Below are 22,429 nucleotides of genomic sequence, written 5' to 3' on the forward strand. Positions count from 1 at the left end.
ACAAACAATACGTCTCTGCTGTGAACGCCTCATCAAACTGCTCACAGTCTGATGGAAAGAAGAACTGACTCTTCCATAGCACAACAGACCATACGGTTCTCATGCTGTATTGGCAGGACACTGACTGATGGACAGTGTTTTGAGGAGCAGCCCAGATGAGAATCGATTGGCTGCCAGTTTGGTTAAAGTCTGATGAGCTCCACTGCAGAAGGTCACACAGTTGGTCCATCACTCTGCTGCACAGGGATTAGGTGGCGATGACTGACATGATGGATAACAACCATCACAAACGGCAAACGAAAGGTACACAGACCGAGGAAGGGCATCAATTTAGTTTAAAATGAGTAGGTAGACTTTAGGGGAATGTCAGAGAGTTCATAAAGGGTGTCATAAAACAAGGCAGCTCGTGCTAGCAGCAGTTCATTTTGGTGTCCTAAAGCCTCAAGACATATGTAGAGACAAGCTAATCAGGTTCAGGGTTTGATGATCCATAAAGTGTGTCAACAATCCAAGAGCAAATTTAATGATAGTAATCCAAAATACAACAAAAACAGTCAAACACACAAATCAAGTGCAACAAAGGCTCCTGCCAACCACGGCAGGAAATACTAAGAAATCCCTGTGGTGTAGTTTGCTAACCAGCAGCAGTTTTTTTTCTTTGTTTGCATATGTTCTGGAACATGTTACCACAGGGTTGACTTTGGGTCAGTCTATTACCAGAATAAATGGCTGGTTGAAGCCAAAAGCCAGTTTGTGCCTCAGACATCACAAAATGCAAGAGAGAACACAACGCCCTCATGTTCATGCAGCATTAGCAGTAAAACACTCTTACCGTTGTCAAAGTAGATAACAGTAGAGTTTCTGGAGACACTTGGGTCAAAGTTGGCCATTAGGGGAGCGATGTACTGTGTAGCTGTTAGCATCCGATGGACCACATCACCCGTATAGATGAACCCTGTGGGAGAAAAACAGAAAATACATAACATATAATTTTCTGTACTTTTCAAAGTCAGCAGCAGATGCTCTTAAACTGATAAAAAACACCAATGAATGGTTCGAGGCATCACATATGGTGTCGTACACATGTTTTGATAAAGTGTTTTAAGGTGGATTTAGCCTTTGGCAACAAACATCAATCTTTTTTTCCTCAACCTTTCCTCCTGCAATAAAGCTGTTATCTGATACAGTGTCCCTCAAGCCCAAAGTTAAAAACTCCTCATTAGCCCACAACGATCACTTCTTTCTTTTTCTCAGGTCTCATGCTGCAGGCTGCCTCAGCTACCAATGGTGATTAATTAGTACTATTATCTTTTATCAAAAAACAGGGGAACAAATCTGTGGGGCTTTAAAGGAATGTACTGTATACTGAGCGAGCAGTTATTTGTCATTGTGGGATTATAACCCTGGCTGGTTCTTCCCATTCCTCTACTGGTTTGCTGCTTTCCCTCCTCTTATGCATGTTTTCACTCCACGTCATCAATCACAGATGTTAACAAGAGACCATGACAACAAAAAGGAATTATCTTAACTTTTCCAATTTATGTGCCCCTTCAACGAGGCACAAATAGATCTCTCCGCTGAGAGGAACGTAATCAGTCAACGCAAACTGGAGCTGCATCATTAAGCAGCCTGTAAACATGGTTATTAATGGACACCAGAAAAAAGGGAAAATGCCCACTATTCATCACGAGGGAACAGTCTTGGCATAAAGAATTTGCCCTGATGACAAAAGAATCAAATGGCATCTTAATTTCTCTACTGACAACAAAGTTTAGCAAAGTCAGCTGCTGTTTCAAGATAAATTCAACAGTAATTCAAGACAGAATCTTATATTTTACTCTGAACAAAGAGAATCCTGGCTTTTGAGTGAGTCAGTTGCATGTATTTGATGTAATTCACCTTTGTTAAAAAAGTTAAAAGAATCATAAAAACACTCACAATGACAGTATTCTACAAAAAGTGGGCGTTTTAACAACTTTCTTGCATTAGTCAAAAGGCTAAATTTACCACTTTGCTCTTGCTGAAAGTAATGAAAATGTAAGACATTTATGATAACGGACAGGATCGTTTAAAAATTTAAGATGGATTGTTATCTTCTTGTGTATCAACAAATACATAATGCAGCCTAAAAATACAAAACAATTATGTTCGTTTTTTTTGACGGAAAAAATCTGTGAGTATCCATATTCAAATCTTTTTTTAGCATGTAGCACTGGGAATTACTAGAAATAGTTAGATGAGAAGTTTGACACCACACTCATTTCTGTATAGTAAACATGAAGCTACAACCAGCAGCTGGTTAGCTTAGCTGAGCACAAACACTGGAAACATTTAACATTAATTAACACATTATAAAAAAAATACAAATTGTTGTTTTTGCACTTCAATTTTTGTACAGATTCAATAAACAAGATCTAACATGTTAATTAGTGGTTTTGGGTGGAATTTGTTACATTCGGACACAGCTGGGCTTGCTGTTTCTCAGTGTCTACTCTTTATGCTAAGCTAAGCTAACCAGCTGCTGGCTCCTGCTTCATAGTTACCATACAGACATGAGAGTTAAATCAACGTTGGACTTGGTAAACTATCTAACTATGAAAAACTCCTTCACCTCACTTGGTCTGGTCACATGGACATTTTCAATGAAATCCTCAGCCTAAGAAATCCTTCTCTTGGAAAGTTCAAGAAAAATACAGTATAAAAGTGGCTTCCTGAGGTGTGTTGGAAAAGAAACTCTGTGGAGAGAGAAAAGTGGATTTTTGGAAATAATCTCACTGAGGCCAAGCCTCTAAATCCCCAATTCGTGTCACCATATGTCTTCTCATACAGTAGGCGGGCTATAAAAACACATCTATTACTTTGAAAATCAGGAGCAGAGTAAACCATGAGGGGAATCAATCTTCCCCTAAGACCACCCTGCTCAGAATTACCTCTATACACAGTACAGCACTGTCAGCACACACAGTGAGAGCAGGAGGGGGGAGTGAGGATGTGTCTTTATTTAGTACTGTGAAGTCCTGACTGTAGGGAACTCCACCTGGAAGAGGAGATACAGCTCTGTCGGGCTCAACGGTTGGAGTTACCATGGATACTGTTATTTTTATTTTTATCGTTTTTTTCTGTATGACGATCTTAAATCAAGAGCCACTCATAAACATTTCCAGAGCTGTTTTTATGTGCTTATCTAGTAAGTTAATGTCAGTTAATGTTGCACATCCAAGTTGTGTATATATGGCTGCAACTCACAACTATCATCATCATTATCAGTTAATTTGTTTGCTATTTTTTGGACAAATCAATAAATTTTTAGTCAACAAACTGAAAAATCGTGAAAAATGTCCATTACAAGGTGACAAATTCCTTGTTTTTAATCATACCAACAGTCCAAAGCTCAAAGATATTTAATTATGTTGATACAAAACAAAGCAAATCCTCCCATTTACAAAACAAGAAAACAAATCACAAAACTTTTTTTTTGCAAATTGCTGTTGTTGTCAATTCATGTAATTTTGATTAACTAATCAAATAACTGACTAATTGCTTTCATGGTGTGTACTGTGTCAAATAAATCAGCAGTGTGTGAGCATTTTACATAATTAGATGATAACAAAAAAATATAATAGTAGGAATTGGTGGCCAAGTACAGTACCACAACTTCTAATAATTCAGCAAATATCTTAAATCTGAAATAATAGTTTCAGATTTTGGGAAATTGTTTTTTTTTATCTGAGTGTTAGATGAGAAGATTGATATCTTTTTCATAATATGCTAAATATGAAGGCATAGCCAGCACCCAGTTAGCTTAGCATAAAGACAGAAAACTGGGGGAACCACAAAAGGCTCTGTCCTCCTCTGAAGAGCACCTCTTGAGGTCACAAATGTTACATCTTGTTTTCTTAATTCAAACAAAGTGTAATCATGCTCCATGACGTTGACCAAGAGGAACGTTTTTTTTCTCGCTGTTTGTTTACATTCTTGTTCCTGGAAGTCGGTCCCTTGCACCTCCTTCCTGATGACATCAGGCAGGTCATGAAAGCAGGCAAGTTATGATTCATCAGGGACCAACGACCAAGGTGTTGTGTGTCATGTCTCTTAGCCAAGCCACAGCAAGAATTAAAGCATAGTCACCTACTCTGACGCATACCAGTGAGAGGCTGTAGCTTCATACTGGGTGGACAGATATGAGAGTGGTATCGATCTTCAAGTCAAGACAAGAAAGCAAATAAATGTATTTCCCAAGATGTTGAACTACCAGTTTGAGGGTGTTTTCAAACAGTAAGCAGAAGAACGGTAACTGCCACTGTCATCAGAGCTTGTGATGGTTCAACTAGCCCCTTGGGGTTATTTCTCATGTAACCATGGCAGCTACAGAAACTACACCAAGGGACACAATTGGCTACACCGACTGATTTTATAGATACTGAGTTATATGAGAAACAGTATTGGAGAAACATGAGCTTCAAGTTTGCTTCTTTGGTCTGGGAAAATAAATAACATTTATGATACTACACGATTAATTGATTTGTTTAATTAATTAATCATGTCATAACAGAGGCTGCCACCAGCTGTGACAAGTGGTGTTACACCCTCCTTCAATTCAATAGGTGTGGTGGCAACTGCTGGCAACTTAAGAATCATGTTCAGGACAGCTCTGTTTCAGAGCTTGTAGTGCATAGAGTACATCAGATAAAAGCATCTGCCTGTCAAGGTATATGAGCATAAAGAGGATAAAGCATAAAGAGGCAGGGTTGTTGAGTCTACCCGCCTAAATTAAGGCAAACATAAGCATAATTCTGTGGTGAATGAAGGGACTGTAAACCGAGTCACTGATGGCAACTTTGTGGTCATATGATGCTGCAACGGCACTTTCAAATCCTTTATCTGATTGTGCAGCAATAGAAATGAGTTCCTCCAAATCAGCCACTATACATTCCATCTCATCTCATATTTACCCAACATTCGCTCAAACACGTCTCAGATGCCTTCACTTTGTTTTGCCCCCATCACTCCCTCTCCTTTCACTTTCAACCTCTAAAAAGCTTAGAAATCCCCCAATCAAAATACACAATTTGTGTGGACACACTCACAATGCCCTGCGTCGAAGGGTTTTATTTCTGGTGCTGCCTCTGCTTTCTACCAGCAATCTCCTGAAAACACAATACGACTTATTTGACAGTCTAAAGAAACTCAGACAGCCTCTCAATACACCAAAGAGGTGAGAGCTGCAGGGCACTCAGTAGAGAGGCCATTCATTCATTATGGCGCTCAATAGAGAGGCAATTCATTCACTTACAGCAGGAGGAGACTGGACAGAAGAAGAGGGAGGAGGTTGCTGGTAGAAAAACAGATGTACGAGGAGAGAGGAGAAAGAAAAGAGCTAGAAGAAGAGGTCTTATGCAGGTGGGATGGAGTAGGATAATTCTTGCTTTGGCAGGCTATGTTTATATGTGCTGCTATCCAAAAGTGCTGGGCTGTGTATGTCCAAGAAAAACATGAGTGGGAATTAACAGTCCCACTAGACTAAAGCTTCACTTTATTGGACATTGTGTTTAGACTAGGATTTGTTCCTTTGTACTGAGCTGTGTTTAATTTACAAGTTATTTTCTGTTTATCACAGCTGTTCTGAGGCCGGAAAGAGTCAGGACTGGATTTGCACACACAAGCTTTGAGATTGGTATCTAAATTAGACTGCAGCTTTTTCTGTTTTTAATTGCTGATTGTTACAAAACAATACTTAGTCAGCTTATAACCAGCCAGAACATGATGTGTTTTATGTTCCACAAGTGTGATTTCTTTGGAGTTATTTAAAACTGGCAATGACTGTCAACATGCCTGAGCAGACAAAAAAGTCAAACTTCATTAACACCCCAAAAAACAACAGAACTTCTCATCCTATTGCAGTGACTCACCACCTATTTACTCAACTCTGTCTCCTAGAAATTGTGTTTACTACAAATGTATTTTGCCCAATACATTTTTAGCGAAACATTATTGCTTGGATTATGTTCAGGGATAATGTTTTTTCAAGTAAATAGGGTTCAAAAGTTTTGTACTGCACGTGAGTTGTAGAGAGGTTGTCAGGGGGAAAGACGGGCACTTTCAGAGCAGAGAGCAGGGTTTGCACCCCGAGTCTGTGTGTGGTTAGGTTTGGGCAACAAAAGCATTTAGTTACATGTTAATAAAGTGAATAAAAGTCAATATTTAACCAAGAACATGATCTTCCCCTAATCCTAACCAAGTGCAGTGCAAGCCTGAGCCTCACTGTGTTGAAAAAAAAACATATTTATTAAAAGTATAGAAACTAAATTTCTAGGAGACAGAGTTGCTTTTCATAGGCTCCATGTGTCTATGAGCTGTGAGCACTTCAACCTACGGGTTTAAAGTGATGTCCCTTCTCTGATGGTTTTAATCAAATAGAGGCCTCCAGTGGTTTTCCAATAGCTCACAAAAAACAGATAAAGATAATAAAACAGATAAAGCACAGTTTGTAAAGCAGAAATGTTTCCTACTTTATTAATCAACTCATGACCCCCCCCCCCCCCCCCCCCCCCCCAAAACAAACTGGAGACCATCTTGTGATGGGATCACACCAGCTGCAGTGCACATCAACATGCTTTGTGCTGACCCATGAGAACTCAGCGGTCATTGCTACACTCTTACACAGCTTTTCCATCAGTGCATGGGTGTGATGTATGAATCAGTGAATGTGGCGAGTAACATAAAGCGCATCAAGTGGTTGAAAAGACTAGAAAAACGGCCGACTCAAATATTACTGTGTACTCAATAATAACCTGTAAACCTGTTTCATTACTGTAGTACACAAAACGGCCTCTGTGGTAGTACCCACCACAGTAGGTGTCTCCAAGACAACAGTTTTGCCATGATGACACATATGCAGACACACACACACAGACACAAAGGTGAAAACTATATCAGACCTGATGCCTTGGCTGATAATAATCTCTAGAAAGTGGAGTGCACAGTCTGACCCCATTTCTTTTCATGTTCTCTTTCACCTTTCCACTTCTCACACGTTGTGTATTTGGTACCTAACACACTTGTTCTTCTGGTCGACAATCTGCTGCTGGGAAACTATACTTAATAACAAGCATTCGCTAAACATGTTCATGTTTTTCTGAATTTATGTTGATACTCTGGTTGTAAAGCGTGACAGCTGGCACTGTAAACAGCATATCACAGCTGGATATCCGTCTCCACAGCTGGCGGTGGTCAGATCATATATCATCACTGATATTCACAGTCTGCGCATGTCAAGCCCCCCACACAGTCTTCAACTAGACTCTCACAAGCAACCTGTCAGTTCACCACTAGACCTGCAGTGTGTCGACAAGTCACTGTAAACCCAGGAAGTCTTTGTTACTGTAAGGTACTGTCCTGACTATAAAAAATATTCCCTTTGTTGATATTATCCACTTACTCTCACCACAACATTTTCATATATTCTGTCTCTTTTGTATTGTTCGAGCTTATACGCAGCTGTAGTCTACTGAACTGACTTTGTATGTAAGTGAATGGGGTAGTATTAAGGGGGTGTTTTGACTGTTAAGGCAGTGGTGTGCAGTGATGTCTGCCACAGTGTCACCGCAGGAGTAGGACGGCAAATAATCAATCATTTTCATCAACGATCAATCTTTCAGTTACTTTATAATCCACTGATTAATTGTCTAGTCAATAAAATTACAGAAAATTGTGTAAAGACACACATGTGTGTAAAGTCTGCACATAGTGGGTTTAAATGTGCAGGAAACTAAAAAGACGTAATTTACTAATACATTTAGCCTGAATTGAGTCTGTAAACCTTTATTAATTCAAGAAGGAGAAAGATTGATTCTGATACATATCAGAATATCAATTTGTTTCAGCAATTCTCAGAAATCAGACAAAATGACTTTTTCCAACTGAGACTTTTTGCAGTGTAAATCTAGATTTATGGTATGTAAAAACCATAAAAGTGGACTTAGACCTCAGATGTTTGACAAGGCTGCACGCCAACCCAGTCTTGGCCACATTGTTAATGTGTTTGAGGATTGGCTGCTTTACTGTTTAGAAAGTAACTGTGACTCTGAAAATAAAATAAATGTAACTGTAAGTCTGCTGCTCTTCCATCGCACTCCGCTCAGAAATTGTCTTCTGCAGAGTTTCAGCAGAGGCAGCAAAAAGAAAACTATCTGCTGAAGTAAAAACAGTGACTCGCTGACAGCAATAAAAGTGGAGAGAAAAGACGGTACAGTGGAGAGAGGAGGGTGAGTGAGTGATGGGCCCTGAAATGGGGGGATAGGAGGACAGCGTCTCATAGACAAAGCCCCAGAGGCCTGCGAGAAGCAGATAGCTGCCTCCTCCTCCTCTGTTTCCCCTCTCCTCCTTGGCCTCATCCCTCCATCTCTGTCTGTAGGAATGCAAATTCACGTTATCTCGTCTCTGCTAGTTGCGTCTGCGCCCGTCCATTCCTCCTCACCATCATCCAGAACGTCTCTACAGCCAACACAACTTTGCCAGTGACCGAGAATCAAGTGGGAAAATGAGACAGCGATGATGATAAGACACTGGACAGATATTTCTCTGCATAGTCAAACGCAGCACAACGTCTCTGAAATAGCTGGGTAAGAGCAGAGCTTTAGTCTTTGATGTGATAATAGCTGGTTGGGGTGTTGTGGTTTCGCCATCAAGACTCAAGTGGAAAATTGCTTTGCACACTCTGGCAGACACGTCTGCTGAGTCACGTGTCTAACCCACACATACACATCCTCTGATACCCCCACCTCCTTATCCATGCCTATCAGGGTGTGCTAGGCCACTTGGCAGAAGGACTCCTGTTTCCAGTCCAAACCCATTGGTCTGGTTTCTCTTCCAGTTAAGACTGATGTAGAGCTGCTGGTGCTGTGTGTTTTTGTTTTTTTTATATCCAAGTCTAGCAGACTATCCCGCGGAGGTGAGAGCTGTAAATGGTCCTGTATTAGACTGACTGGTTGGCTGGCAGACTGTTGTTGGTGGTTTTGTACAGTGGTTTGTGTCAGATGAGCTTTTTCAACCCTGGATCTTCTGATTTAGTTTCCAAGAAACAACATCTGAAGAAATAACTACTTTGTACAGTGGTCACGCCACAGTCACAGGTACACCAAGTACCAGAGACACATTCAGGCACACAAATATGAGTACACACACTCTCTCTCTTTTTCATCTCCATTTCATAAATGCCTCTGTACTCCAGACTCATTTTATAAATCTTACCACATTCCCCTCCTAAACCCTGCAGCAATAAAAACTGTCTGTGTACTGTCTAATATGCCAAGCACATACAGTATATCCAATAATAACACTAATAACTACGTTTGAGGGAGCAGAGTCCAAGAACAGTGTTCACTTACCACCAGTTGCCACGGTGATTTCACGCAGGAAATGTCCATAAAAAGGGAAATCGAAGGACAGATTAACTCTCTGTGAGAGGAAAAACAGACAAATGACCCCGGTCAGAAAGATAGAGGTAAGAGGAGAATCAGAGAAGAAACTGTTCTCATCTTAAAAAACAACTAAAGGATTTAGATCAGAGGGAAAATGTGGAAAGAAAACACTGAGTACTTTATTTTGTGGGGCAATCATTGGTCATTTCAAAGCAGGAATCTAAAACAGACTTTAAAAAACATCATCTTCAACTGTATTAGTATCCTGATGGAAGTTCACTTTGTAGGCAGGCACTAAACATCAAACATGCAGGGCACTGAAATACAATATTGGAAATGATCAGAAATTAAATATATGGCAAAGGCATAAAAATAAAGAAATTATATCAGACCTTCATTAAATCTTAAATGAGAGGAAAGATTTATGTCCTTACTGAAATGTAAGAAAACCACATTCATGTTGCATTCATGAGCACATAATAGATAGACAGATACTTAGGAAAGAGTTATGTGATAGCACATTAAAATATTGACATATTAAGTTAAAATTGTAACACTAGAGATAAAATATAACATTTACTGAGTTAAAATACTTAAATATGTCTTTTAATTTACATTTATAATACCATACGACACCATAGGTATCATTTCATCTGTATTAAAATTTTTCTGGCAGAAATTGACTTATACTAATAGACTCATATCATCCATAAACATGTTGATGAGAATGAACACATAATAAAATGGGTTATGAGGAACTACAGTATTTTAAAATTTTAAAATTCCTCTAACAACAATCTGTTAATGTAGAGTAGACCACATACGGTGTATGTATTCATTATTTTAGCCCTGGACTGAATATGTAATAGTCACATCATACCGCTGTCAAAAAATGTTATGGAGATAGACAGTCTACAGTAAACACAGTGCTATTATACATTATCCTAGATTATGCCAGGGGGAGTAATCCTGTGGCAGACCACAGTGAATCACACTGACTATATAGCCAATCCAGAGCTTAACTTTTCTACAGTCCTGTGATGAAGCTGACCTCTGCGGGCTGTGTTTTGTTTTACGACCTTACTGGCCAATTACTTTCAGTGTCAGGCCAAAGCTCTGGCAGGCAGCAGTGCCAGGAAGGAGCATGGAGGCTTTCTCCGGCCCTGTTCCCGCACCAAGAGTTTTATGCAGTTTCTCAGGACTTTAACTGCCACCACCATAAACTCTGTTTGTTTAAAATGTTAGTCTTCTGACACTATCTGAATTTCAGCACAGATGGTTTTCACTTATTTTTGCACTGTAATCTTGCAATCAAACTATCCATGCCAGATTTCCATACCTTATTTTTGACTTGGCTGGCCATTGAACTGGGAAATTCACTTATTGATCTTCTCAGATTAAGCTGAAGTCAGAGAAACCTCCCACGTCCCTCAAACAGTATTTGGAAGAAAAGCCTTGCCTATTATCCAGGACGTTCTGTGGCTAAGACGAATAGCTTGCCTTAAATTGTATGGTTCAATCCATCATTACATGACTGAAGGTAGAGGAGCAGAATGCACAATGCGGGACTCTATTTGCCAGCTATTGTTCACCCTGGGTGCTTTCTCTCTTCCTTTTTTTTTCTAAGTGTGTGACTGCCCTGCTGCCACGCCGCTCTGTCTCTCCAGTCAATCTGCTGCTGCCTTGTGTGACTTCATCTGTATGCACCTCACATGGGTCACCTGCTTGTGCTGAGGTGGAGGGAGGACAGATTTTAAACTTCACTGCAGAGAAGCTTCTTTACCGTTTAAATGTTTAAAGGAATACTTCACTGTGTTTTTTATTATTATCATTTTTGCTACTGGATTTATCTTCCTTTGTAATCTTGGTGTACACATCACTGACTAAACTAACCGGTTAGTGAGCACCAGTAGCTTCACTGATCTGATTTGCGTCATGGTGTATGTGTTTGTGCATCCACATGCAGTTTGTATTCGAGAAGGAAATCTTGAAACAAATCAAAGCATGACTGTGAGCAGACAAATGGATTTTTCTCACGGTACAAGGAAAAATTTACAACAATATCAACTTTTTAAAGTCCCCTCTGCATTAATAAAAGTTTTCCTATTGTTTCTTCTTATCAACCTTTACCATGCAGAATGATGTATGTGACACTAGAAGCTGAAGGGAAAAGTTTTCTCCGTGAACATTTTCTGGAAAAATCTATTTTGTGTGAAAAGAAGGGACCTTTGAAGTTGCCAAGATGCAAGCTTACAGTGTAAATACTCAACTCTTATGTTCAGCAGTAAGTAAATGTAATGTTTGTTGGCTTACCGCTGCTTGTCTGTGTGTGTTGGAGAGGATGCCGTGGATCTTCACTTTTTCCTTGTCCATCTGGTCAATATTTACCCACAAGTCCTTGCTCATTGGATCTGATGGCCCGTATGTTTTTGATGTGTAGTAGTTGTGATCTGTATCCTCCTGTAAAAAATACACAACAAAATGCACTGTGTGAGCAGGTTTGCGCACTGGTTTTAATATGAGGAGTGTGAAGACATGAGGTTATTCAGAAGAATGTAATATAGCTTGAAGGACAGAGCAGATATTGCACTGTGAATTACATCGATGCACTCAGTTGCTTTGTTGTACTGTATGCAGTGCAAAGAATATAAACAAATATTCATGAGGAGACATCCTGGGGCTCATCGTTCCTCTAAGCTGCTCTAAGCCACCTAATACATTGTAAGGTGCACTAAAAACAATTTAAACCTCCACACAGACAGAAAACTTTTACATGCAGTATGGAAAATCTGTGTTTTTAATTTTACTGCAGAAAGATTTACCTGCTAAATCAGATTAAGTGACAATACATTCATCTTCAATGTGCTGTGTGTGCACTCACTTTCACTCAGCTCTATAGTTTTCATTAAAGCATAATCAGCACAGGAAGAGGTTTTAATGTCTCCTAATCAAATAAAAAAAAAAAACCTAAGAAGCCAATCAACTTGTTCCACTATTAAAAAGCCCCGACCAGACTGCAAAGTCAGGAGAGCTTTTTATAACAGAAACATTTATGGACTTTTATAAGTCACGTGGGACAGGCCTGTCTGCTTTTATGTTTCCTGTACAGAATTAGGAGGAATGCGTGTGTCGTGGGCTCCTTTTGCTCGTCTCCCTTTGTGTCTAATGAGACACGTTACAGCTGAGGCTTTTACCTAAAACATTGTTAAAGTTAATGTTTTGCTGAGTGGGGAGTCGAGGAAGTGTACACTATGTCTGGCTGTGATCTCACTAATAGGAACTCATGCAGCTCTGTGGATACTTTGATATATTAGTGGTATTATTCTGAGCTACTGCACTTTGTTTTGTCAGAAGGCCATGAGACAAAACATTAATTAAAGCACAATCCTTCTCTGCTCAGTTCGTTTTGCTTCAAGGATTCATATTTCCCTCAGAGTGTTATAATCTAATACCTCTACTCAATATTCAGCTGGGGATATAAGACAGAGAGAGATAATGTTTCAGACTTAGCAGACCCTCTGAGAGACTGATAAATATCATAATTCCAAATGGAGTTCAGCCATGTAGGTGGTGTTACTTTTGATTAATTTGTAGATTTGAACAAACATTGCCTGAAGCCTTTCATCACAACTTACAGTGCAGACAAATCGTGTCAGGAGGAAAAAAAAAGGCCCCACCAGGCAGCCTTAGTCAGCACATTACTTCCAGAATAGAAAACAAGGGCACTTGTAAAAGGTGTAGACACAAATGCAAGGCTGTAAAGTTTCCTGCTAATCAGCACAAGATGTTTTTGCTCTTGTGGAGAAAGAACGAGGGAGATACAGGCTCCACAGAGGTGAGGGGGGAACAGCTGGCGGTTCTTGTCCTCAAAGGGAAGGAAAAGATGGGCAGGGGGCCATCGTCCAGCTGGGAGTAGGTGGACATGAAGCTGTGAGGGCTTTTAAACAGCACAGCGAACAGACTACAGGGAGAGTGACTACAGAAACACAAAAAAATGCACAAATCTAGAGGAGTTTTGGTGGGAGGTTGTGGGAGTCGTGTTTCTTTGAATCAGGCACCAAAACAAGCCAGCAAGTGAGGTGAGGCAGTCAATATCAATGTGTGAAAATAAAAATATGATGTGAGATTTGCTATGGCTGCTGCACTGGCTTTTTTTCTACAGCTGTTGGGACGAGAGGACACAAGGGCATTTTTAAAAGGCAGAGAGCAGAGTCTTTTGAACAGTGACAGCATGACTGTACCATCTTGTACATGTAGTCCAGAAAAGCAAGTGACCTATAATGTATTTTAACATATATTTTATACGCAATTTGAAATCTGTTTGAAATTAGTTTAAGTACATTTTTGCAGTGCATTTGAAATAGATTTTCAAAACATTTACAGTTGGTTACCAGTACATTTGTGATGTGTATTGTCTGCATATTTTAATTGAATTTTGAATGCAAAAAGGTATCTTGTTAAAGTATGTCAGATATATTTTCACTCCATATGGGACCCACATACACATCTCTAGTGGGGTAAGCTCCAATTGACCCTCACAGACTCTGCAGGAGGGGAGATGTCTGAGCTGCACTGAAAAGCTTAGAGGAGACTAATGGAAGATAGATGGGCACATGATGAACAGGAGGAGAGGGGGACTTTAACCTTGCCACTCAGCTGCAGTAGAAAAACCTGCCCTGTTTGCATCTGTCCTTCATGACGTGAAATACTAGTGGGGGAGGAGAAAACAAAAATTGTTGTTGATAATGGACCATTTTCTGTCTCTAGAGCACAGAACACACTGCAGAACAGATCCATTCAGTGTCCAAAGCCCATCCCAGACTCACTCTCCTCTGTCTCGGGCATTTAGTCGAGCTGCCCACCACATCAATATTGCATTACACCGAGACCTGAATATCTTAGGCTGACATTTTTTCACATCTGAATGGCTCTTTAATACAGGAGAGACCTTGAATGAAAGGAATTTATCGCTTTGCCTTTATACAATTATTCTGGGTGTTTTACTGAAAGAAAATACAATGTTAAAGCTGCTACTGATGAGGTAGTCGCGGCAGTGACTCACTGACGTTTGTCAGAAAAATAAAGGAAAAGTACACTGAAAACTGTAATCCCTTCAACCACAACTATGTCATTGCTCCTGAGAAAATAAAATTTCATGTAGGCATGAGAACTTGAGCTTTGAATAAATGTTCCAATATGTTGGGATAAAGCTGCTTGTCAGCCAGCCTTCATTTTCCTAAGACGCTGCACATCCAGACATGTGGATGTACACAGACACACACACACACACACACACACACACACACAGAGTACACAGTTAAATCAGACTGCAGTCTGTTTGAGAAAGCATTAAAAGGACGCCATCGCTCATGTGTGCAGCTCTTCATCAGCTGATAACGTCTGTGATCCATTATTCATTGCTCCGCTCCATTGCCTGCCAGTTGTAGCAGCTTGCTGGTATTTGGTGCTGAAGCTCAGCAATGTGAATCACATACTGGTCTGAGATGCACCACACTATTTATGACTCCTTTTCACAGGTATAGATTATCTAACATGAACTGGAAGTCTTCACAAAATCTAAAATGTTGGACCCGATCCCAGAGGGATCTGTGGAAAACAAATTAAATCCCTGCATAAATTAGACTTCAAAATGAGAGACCTGATCGAAACAAACCTGAACAGACTTTACAGAGAGAGAACAGCTACACAGGCAGCAGGGAGATGTACCATCTACAGCTGCAACTAATAATACTTTTCATTATGGTTCATCTGTTATTCATTTTCTCAATTAATCAATTAGTCGTTCATTTATAAAATGGCAGAAAATGGCAGAAAAAATGCTCATCACAGTTTCTCAAAATCCAAGGGGGCGTCCTCAAAAAAAGACATTCACTTCCTGTCACTAAGATTGACAAAACCAGAAAATATACACATTTGAGAATACTGGCATTCTTTCTTTAGAAAATTACTCAAAATGATGAATTGATAATCAGATTAATTGTCTGTGGACTGACTGGTCAACTGATCAACAAAGTGTTGCAGCTCTGTGAACAAAAAAAGAGCAGCAATTACTTTTGAAGCATATTTGAAAGACTTATTTTCGCCTCCTGCAATATCAATAAAACATTCTGTTTTCTAACCAGTAGTTCTCTGTAATCTGACATTAATGAAACCCCCCCCCCCAAAAAAAAGGTGTAATCTGGACCTGTTTTGGGTCTGGTTTCAGGTTGGCTCGGGCCGAAAGAGGATTTGTGAAGAGTGAGGAGCTTGAAGTACAACTAAATTATTACTGATGAGAATTAAAATGCTCCAAAACTGTTGGATCGCTTGCAAAATTTGTGAGAAATACGATCTGAAGACTTTTAAGTTGGATAAATAATAATGTGCCTGCGTGGGAAAGTTTCAAAAACAACTAAAATATGGAGAGCGTAAAGCAAATAAACAGTCTGAGATGAATCTAGGCACCTGATGTATAATTTAAACCTTCCATGAGTCTGTGGCGAACATCTCCTGAATTGAATTTTCAAGCTGCCTGACAGGTTCAGACAGAATGTGTGTGTCTGGTTGTACTTGAAAGTGATGCTCAGGGACGTAGAGTGCACTACACGACATACATGTATTCACAAGCTCACTACCTTTGCTGTCTTTGTTCATCGGAAGAAACGACTACAAACCAAGCTGACCCACTGAGAGAAGTCTACAACCCTTCTGCTACAAGATGATGCTCGGTGAGAAAGTTAAAAACAGGAAAGGCTGGACACAGACTGAAATTGTAGCAACTGTGAGTTCATCTGTGGAGCAGCTTCGAGCTGTAGTAGCTGCCTGAGATGGTATAGCCTTACAGAGTTTAAAAACTGAACAACATAAAGGAAGCAAGCATCTCTTTCCCTCTGGGAATCTTTAACAAACTCCAGACACAAAACAAATAAAGGGAAAAAAAAAACTCATTTGCATTCGCTGCAGGCTTCGAACGCAGACTGTGTGTGGTAAATGTAAAAGCAGCGCTGGGAATCAAATGAAGTAGTGGAAATTAGCGAGATGAGCAGCTTGTTGCTACGCCGTGTGAATTCTCTCCCGTAAGAAATGCACAAATAAACAGTGAATGCAGCGAAGCATGTAACCCTCAAAGAGCCTCCTTAGCTGTAAAGTCCCAGCCATCGCCTCATATCCAATAACAACTATCCACCATAAACCACACCCTTATTACTTCACATCAAAGCAAGCTATACAAACACAACAGCAGCAGCAGGATGGAGAGACCCCCCAAATACTAGTATGCTCTGTGCTTTTATTGGCAATGTAACATGATTGACATTGGTTAAATTATCAGGACAGGCTGTGCTTTAGTGTAAAGAACAGCTAGGCGTGAAAATGACACCATCAAACCTACACATTATTCCAGAGGGAACATAAGGAGTTATATGTCTCGCTTGGCTTCACTTGCAGTGTTGCAATATGATGCAGGATTTGAAAAAGAAACCGTCTGTACAATCTATCATCCACATGTAGCTGCCACAAGTCCTCTGCCTGTGTGTTTGTGTGGTTTGCTTGTTCTCCTCGTAAAGATAAGACTTGAAACGCCGCCACCTGACAGCTGTGGCGACCTCTGAAATGGAGCTTCTCAAACTTGGGAGTCAGGACCTCACGTTGGCTCGCTTGGTATGCAGGTGATTTCTCACACTGAGCACGTGTTGACACAGAAAATAGCACTTGGTGTTAGAGTACAGGTGATGAAAGCTGAAATATAATCCAGGAAGTCCAGTTCAAGTAATACATCAATAAATTTAAAGGGTTAGAAGATAACAAAAAGACAAAGAGGTTTACGACACTATGAGGCAGGATTGAACTTTTCATTCACTGTTCCGATGATCTCAAGGTAAACGGCCATTTGCTTTATGAAGTAATCTACCAGAAATGTGTGTATGAGTGTTTTCAGAGTGTTCATTTGGCCCTACGACCCTGTGTTTTTTTCCCAGAGGCCTCTGCATCAGCACCTCAGCTGTGCCAACACAGTGGTTTCATCAAATTGAATAAGGAGCTGCAGTTTCTGATTGATGCTGTCAACAGAATGGTTCATCCACTTTGCTGTAGAAGTGTTAAAAAAATCATAAAAGCTCTTAAATCCTGCAAACAGTACTTGTGTGTCCTGGTGGCACAATGGTTAAGGCACATACCACATAATGTCCACAGGTCAGTTCAGAGTGTTTCTCTGTGCTTGTGCAAACACCACATTGCCAAAGTATAAACACCAAATTACGCCACACATACCCTCAGTTTACATGACAACTTCACAGTTGGTTTATTTGGGACCTAAAAAGAAAAAACAAGGCCGTGATCCAACACAAGGTTGAGAAACTGCGGTGAACCAGCACTTTGAGAGATAACGAACAACAAAAACACGACCGTTAACAGCCTCAAGCCACCGCCGACAGCATGTCTCGACTAGCACAGGTTTCACCTTGTTGGACAAAAGAAGCAGTGATGAGACCTGGTTTCAGTGACACTGACTCGTTCCCACGGTTTGTTCCAATCCTATTCTACCTTACAGCGACCTGAACACACCTTTAGCTGGGAGCCTGTTTTATCTGGGTTAGTGATCCAGAGGGAGATACAGACTGTCACAGTCATTCTCAGGGCGTCAGACAGTCTGTCGTTAAGGCCACTGTCATAAACCTGCATGTTGAGATGAGATCAATCTGTTGCTGTAGACTTTCATGGTCATGGCACCAATTAACCCAACCACAGACTCACCTCAAAGCAAAGACAATGCAGGAAAGAGACAGATTTCTTCAGTTCTGTAAAGTGGAAACTTGATTCATTTAAAATTTGGATTTAACACTGATTTAACCAAACACAACTAAGATGGTTTAACCCACCATAAACAACTCAGCATTGTTAAATTGCTTCTCTGTTGCATCTGTACATGTCTGTGTTTTTTTTTTTTCTAGAAAATTAGTCAAGCCTGCTGCTACATGGGAAGAAACTTCAAAAGACTATAGCTCACTACGGCCTCAGGACACCCTGTAATTATCAGAGTCTAATTCTTCTTGACAGGGACTTTGGTCGCAAATCACTAGCTACAGTAGCTAGACAAAGCAGGTAGATGGGAAGTGCCAAAAAAATAATTTATGACACCAGACAACTCTTGGAATGTGTTTACCCTCACAGATTGAGGATATACGGCTTTGTGAAAGTGTCTAAGGGCAGACCTTGACTTTAAGAGGACGCTGTTCCTCCTTCAGTGAAGAGAAGGCTGTTCTTAAAACCATTCAGCTCACTGCGGGGCGGAGGGTTTCAGCTCAGTGTCTGCTGTTTCTGCCCTCTGAAAATGAAGGCTTCTCTCATGTCAACAAAGTGTTGGTGGCAGGTGAGGGGATGTGTGTGTTCCGTGTGTGCGTGTTGGGGTAGTGACAGGAGGAATGACAGGGTGTTTGTGCTGTGGACTGTTTCTCCGTTCGGCAACAACAAATAAGCGTCAGAGAGGGAAAACTGTGAGGGAGGACATGTTGTTGTTAGTGTGATGACATATGAGCATGCATCTAAGCAAAAGTGTGTCTGTGTGTGTGTGTGTGTGTTGAGGCGACATCTGAAGTGGTATGCATGTGTTTATGTGTATATAGTATGAGTGTGTTTACAGTTGTGTCCATGAGCGTGTGAAGTTTCAAGTGGTGAGTGTATATGAGTGTGTGTGAGTGTGTGTGTGTGTGTGTGTGTGTGTGTGTGTGTGTGTGTGTGTTTACAGCTGACGATCAAAGCTCCCCCCCTTCTTGCTGAGAGACTCGAGGCTGTGAACCTGAGATGATTAGAAGCTGCAGGAAAACTTAACGAGCCATCATTTCGACTGAACGCCGCAATGCTGCGCAACGACCAAAGGCGCCACAACAAGGGACACTGGTGATGCCTTTCATTTACATAGACACAAACACAGGCCGGACCCCGAGCATTAATCTCCAGCAGGTCCACTAGCCCCTAGGAACTGTACAAGGCCGGGTTAATTTCCTGTTTCATCCTCTCCAAGGTCACTATTAAGGAGGATCCAGTCCCACACAGAAGGTAGATGAGCACCTGAGGGCTGTTCTTAATTTGATATAAAATATTCATCCTTATAGGCCCCTCCTAGTCTTCTTTTTCATTACTAAACATCCACGCTTCTAAGAGGATTTATAATTGCTCCAGGGAAGTAACCAAGGAGTATTTTTAGGTACGGCTCAGCAGAGGACTTTATCGAATCATTCTCTTTATATTAGCTGGATTCTGTACCAGACCGGAAGGTTTATTGTGCTATCCACATTGTTTTGCCGCACTGATCTGAACTGTCACAATAAAGCTGGTCTAAATTTGGGCTGCTGGATGATGGCAAACTTTGATTCTGTTTAACTAATGTGATTCTGATCATCAACCCCAACCATTTGCCTCCATTTCATCTTTTTATTCCTTTGTCAATCAAAATACAGCATAGCATATAATATAATTCATGCTGCATTATATAACATAAGTCTTTTCACTTTTTAGAAGTACACTTTGTATTCATGTCTTTCTATCACTGTGATTCCAGTTGCAAGAATCACCCAAAAAATACGACGATCCACTGCAGCAGCTAACATGACAACAAGGCCAAGAACAAGACAAGGCCAAGATCAGGAATGAACTTTAAAACTCAATTTTTGGGCCATAATAGATGAAGAGCTCCTGAAATGCACAGGAAAAAAATGGAAATCTGAACGTTTACATCACTTTAACGACTACTGGGCAGACAGTAAAAGCTCCAGTACAGCTAATAAATGGACCTTGAGGCGAGATTGTTTTGTCAAGTGAAAAAATCACCTATTGCAGTTGTAGCTGTGCTGTTGCGTATTGCATATTAAAGGTTTTGACTGGTCATGGCTCATGTCACCCAAGACGTTCAGTGGAACATAAAATAGAACAAACACTTTAAAAGCCCCTGATACCCACACAGTTTCACAGTTTCCACTTATTTCTTTTCAGGACTTTGTACAGACTCTGTGGTGCACCACTCGGGATGGGACAAATTACACCTTTGAGGAGTCTTGTGACCTCACATATTACCCAGCAGTGTAACTCGGCCCATCTTCAACCTGAGCTCTGTTCAGCCAAATGCATGAAAACACCTGTGCAGCTGTGCAAGGCCTTTACATGTCACATCATATGGGATGGATGGTGGCAATGAGAAAGTTAACCATGTTAATGGGTTGAGTGCTCATTTCAATGGACCACTCAAGAAGTTTTGTAGTCTACAAGTACAAGGTTTAATAATGCGAAACAATGGATTTTGGCTGATTTGAAGCATCCACGTTCACTAGGCTTTCATGCATTCTGCACCATGAAACACCAGGTCAGATACATCAGGGCGAATTTGTAATAGCAACGTTGTATTGCACTTACATAAATTTGGGGAACTTGTAAGAAATGGAAGAAAAAAGGCAGAAACAAAACTGAAAAATCCTAGATGCTACACTTCCCATCCCACTTGATGGCATCTTTCATTAAACCCTCCCATGTCTTTCAAACTCCACGCCCCCAGTTTGTAATTCAGGCTTTCTGTTATAAATTTATATCTTCCAACCACCAGCAAAGATAATCCTTGATATTATCAGGGTTATTTTCATAGACTTTTGGGAGCCACATTATCCAGTGTTTTCATCTGCACTCATGATGAGTAAACTAGTCTTCTGTGCAAAAATCATTAGACTACCACTGTGTGCAGCAGCAGTGTAGCAATAAATTCTGCCCCCCCTGAAAAACTGTTAACACATAAATAACAACACACAGTTTATGTGATGGGTTGGTGTGAATCATCACGTACCTCTATCTGGGAGCTGTTGTCTGTTTCCTCCGCTGAGAGCAGGCCTGGGAACCCTTCAGGCTCCTCCTGCTCAGGCTCCTGGTCCTGCTCCTGACTGGCCCTGTTACTGTCCATGTTACGAGGTTTTGGGGGAACCCATCTCCTCCACCGGTGACTGTAGAGCTTCACGTCCACTGCTGCATCCTCATCTCCTGTCTGCCCCTCCACATATGAGTAAGAGACCGCTGAGGGAACAGGAAAAGAAGGTGTGAATTACAAAGAACATCAATGTGAGGTCCAAAGATAAATCACCATAAAGTCGTAATTTTATGTCCATAAATGTACAGTAGGTAACCACAAACAGTTTAATTTAATCCTCTATCCAAATAAGCTTTTAACTACTGAATCCTGTCAAACTGAAAGGAAAATTTGAAAAAAAAAAGTTTATTTTTCTTGCAAATCGGTGAGTTGTGCAAGCAAAAATAATTACATGCCACAGTATTTTTTACTATAACTAAGGCACTAGTCAAATCACAGAGGCGGGAACTGTTCAAGCCATTAATCTTGTGCTGCTCCCTCATAATTCACTGTCTCTGCTGACTTTTCTCATTTCTTTGGGGAAAAATCTCTCTCTGCCTGAAACAGATGCACATTGGGAATGACTCAGCAGCCATCACACAGACCAGTGGGCCACAGTCATACCCAATCATCCCCGTCCCAGAGTCTGAAATGAGACGCTGGTGACAGGTGAGAAATGGTACTGTGTTAATGTAAACAGAGACTTGATTAACCAAGCCCGAGACAGACTGCTGGATCAGGGGTGAAATGTGCTGCGTCATTATAAGAAATTATGTCCTGAGCCGCAATGAGTCAGATTGACTAGCCGTCCTCCAGGCCTGATTTCCTTCTCTGACTGACTATCGAGAATTACATTGATGATTTGAATCGCTGTGTTCAGTTCAGTGTCGCCTGTATTTTATCTACTGTGGCTAAACACATCGCATCACCATTGAAATGCACATCAGTCAGCAGTCATATAACCATATAATGCTGGTACAATGTTGTGTTTGATTGTCTGTATTTTTGCCTTTTATGCTAAATATGCACCAAATTTAACATAACAGCCAACATCTGGTAAGAAATGAGTCTGAGCTGTTTAAATCTCCTCTGAGTGTCTCCTCCTGCCCTTTATGATTCACCTTTACTG

The 22,429-nt window shown here is 40.6% G+C and overlaps 1 protein-coding gene across 3 annotated transcripts in view; it reads right to left on the reverse strand.

The window, feature by feature from the left end:
• plxdc2b (plexin domain containing 2b) overlaps nt 1-22,429 on the reverse strand; it is a 92,917-nt gene that overhangs the window by 30,398 nt on the left and 40,090 nt on the right. For all 3 annotated transcript variants that reach the window (XM_071484972.1, XM_071484974.1, XM_071484973.1), the window contains exons 2-5: nt 21,244-21,467; nt 11,733-11,879; nt 9,387-9,456; nt 833-955 (exon numbers count right to left, since the gene is read on the reverse strand). In XM_071484972.1, the coding sequence (XP_071341073.1) occupies nt 833-955; nt 9,387-9,456; nt 11,733-11,879; nt 21,244-21,467 (564 nt within the window). The remainder of the gene's footprint in view (nt 1-832; nt 956-9,386; nt 9,457-11,732; nt 11,880-21,243; nt 21,468-22,429) is intronic.

This window comes from Trachinotus anak, unplaced genomic scaffold (genome assembly GCF_046630095.1).
Source record: "Trachinotus anak isolate AG129_WGS33_773 ecotype Australia unplaced genomic scaffold, CSIRO_AGI_Tana_v1 ptg000009l, whole genome shotgun sequence".
In the NCBI taxonomy this organism is placed as follows: Eukaryota; Metazoa; Chordata; class Actinopteri; order Carangiformes; family Carangidae; genus Trachinotus; species Trachinotus anak.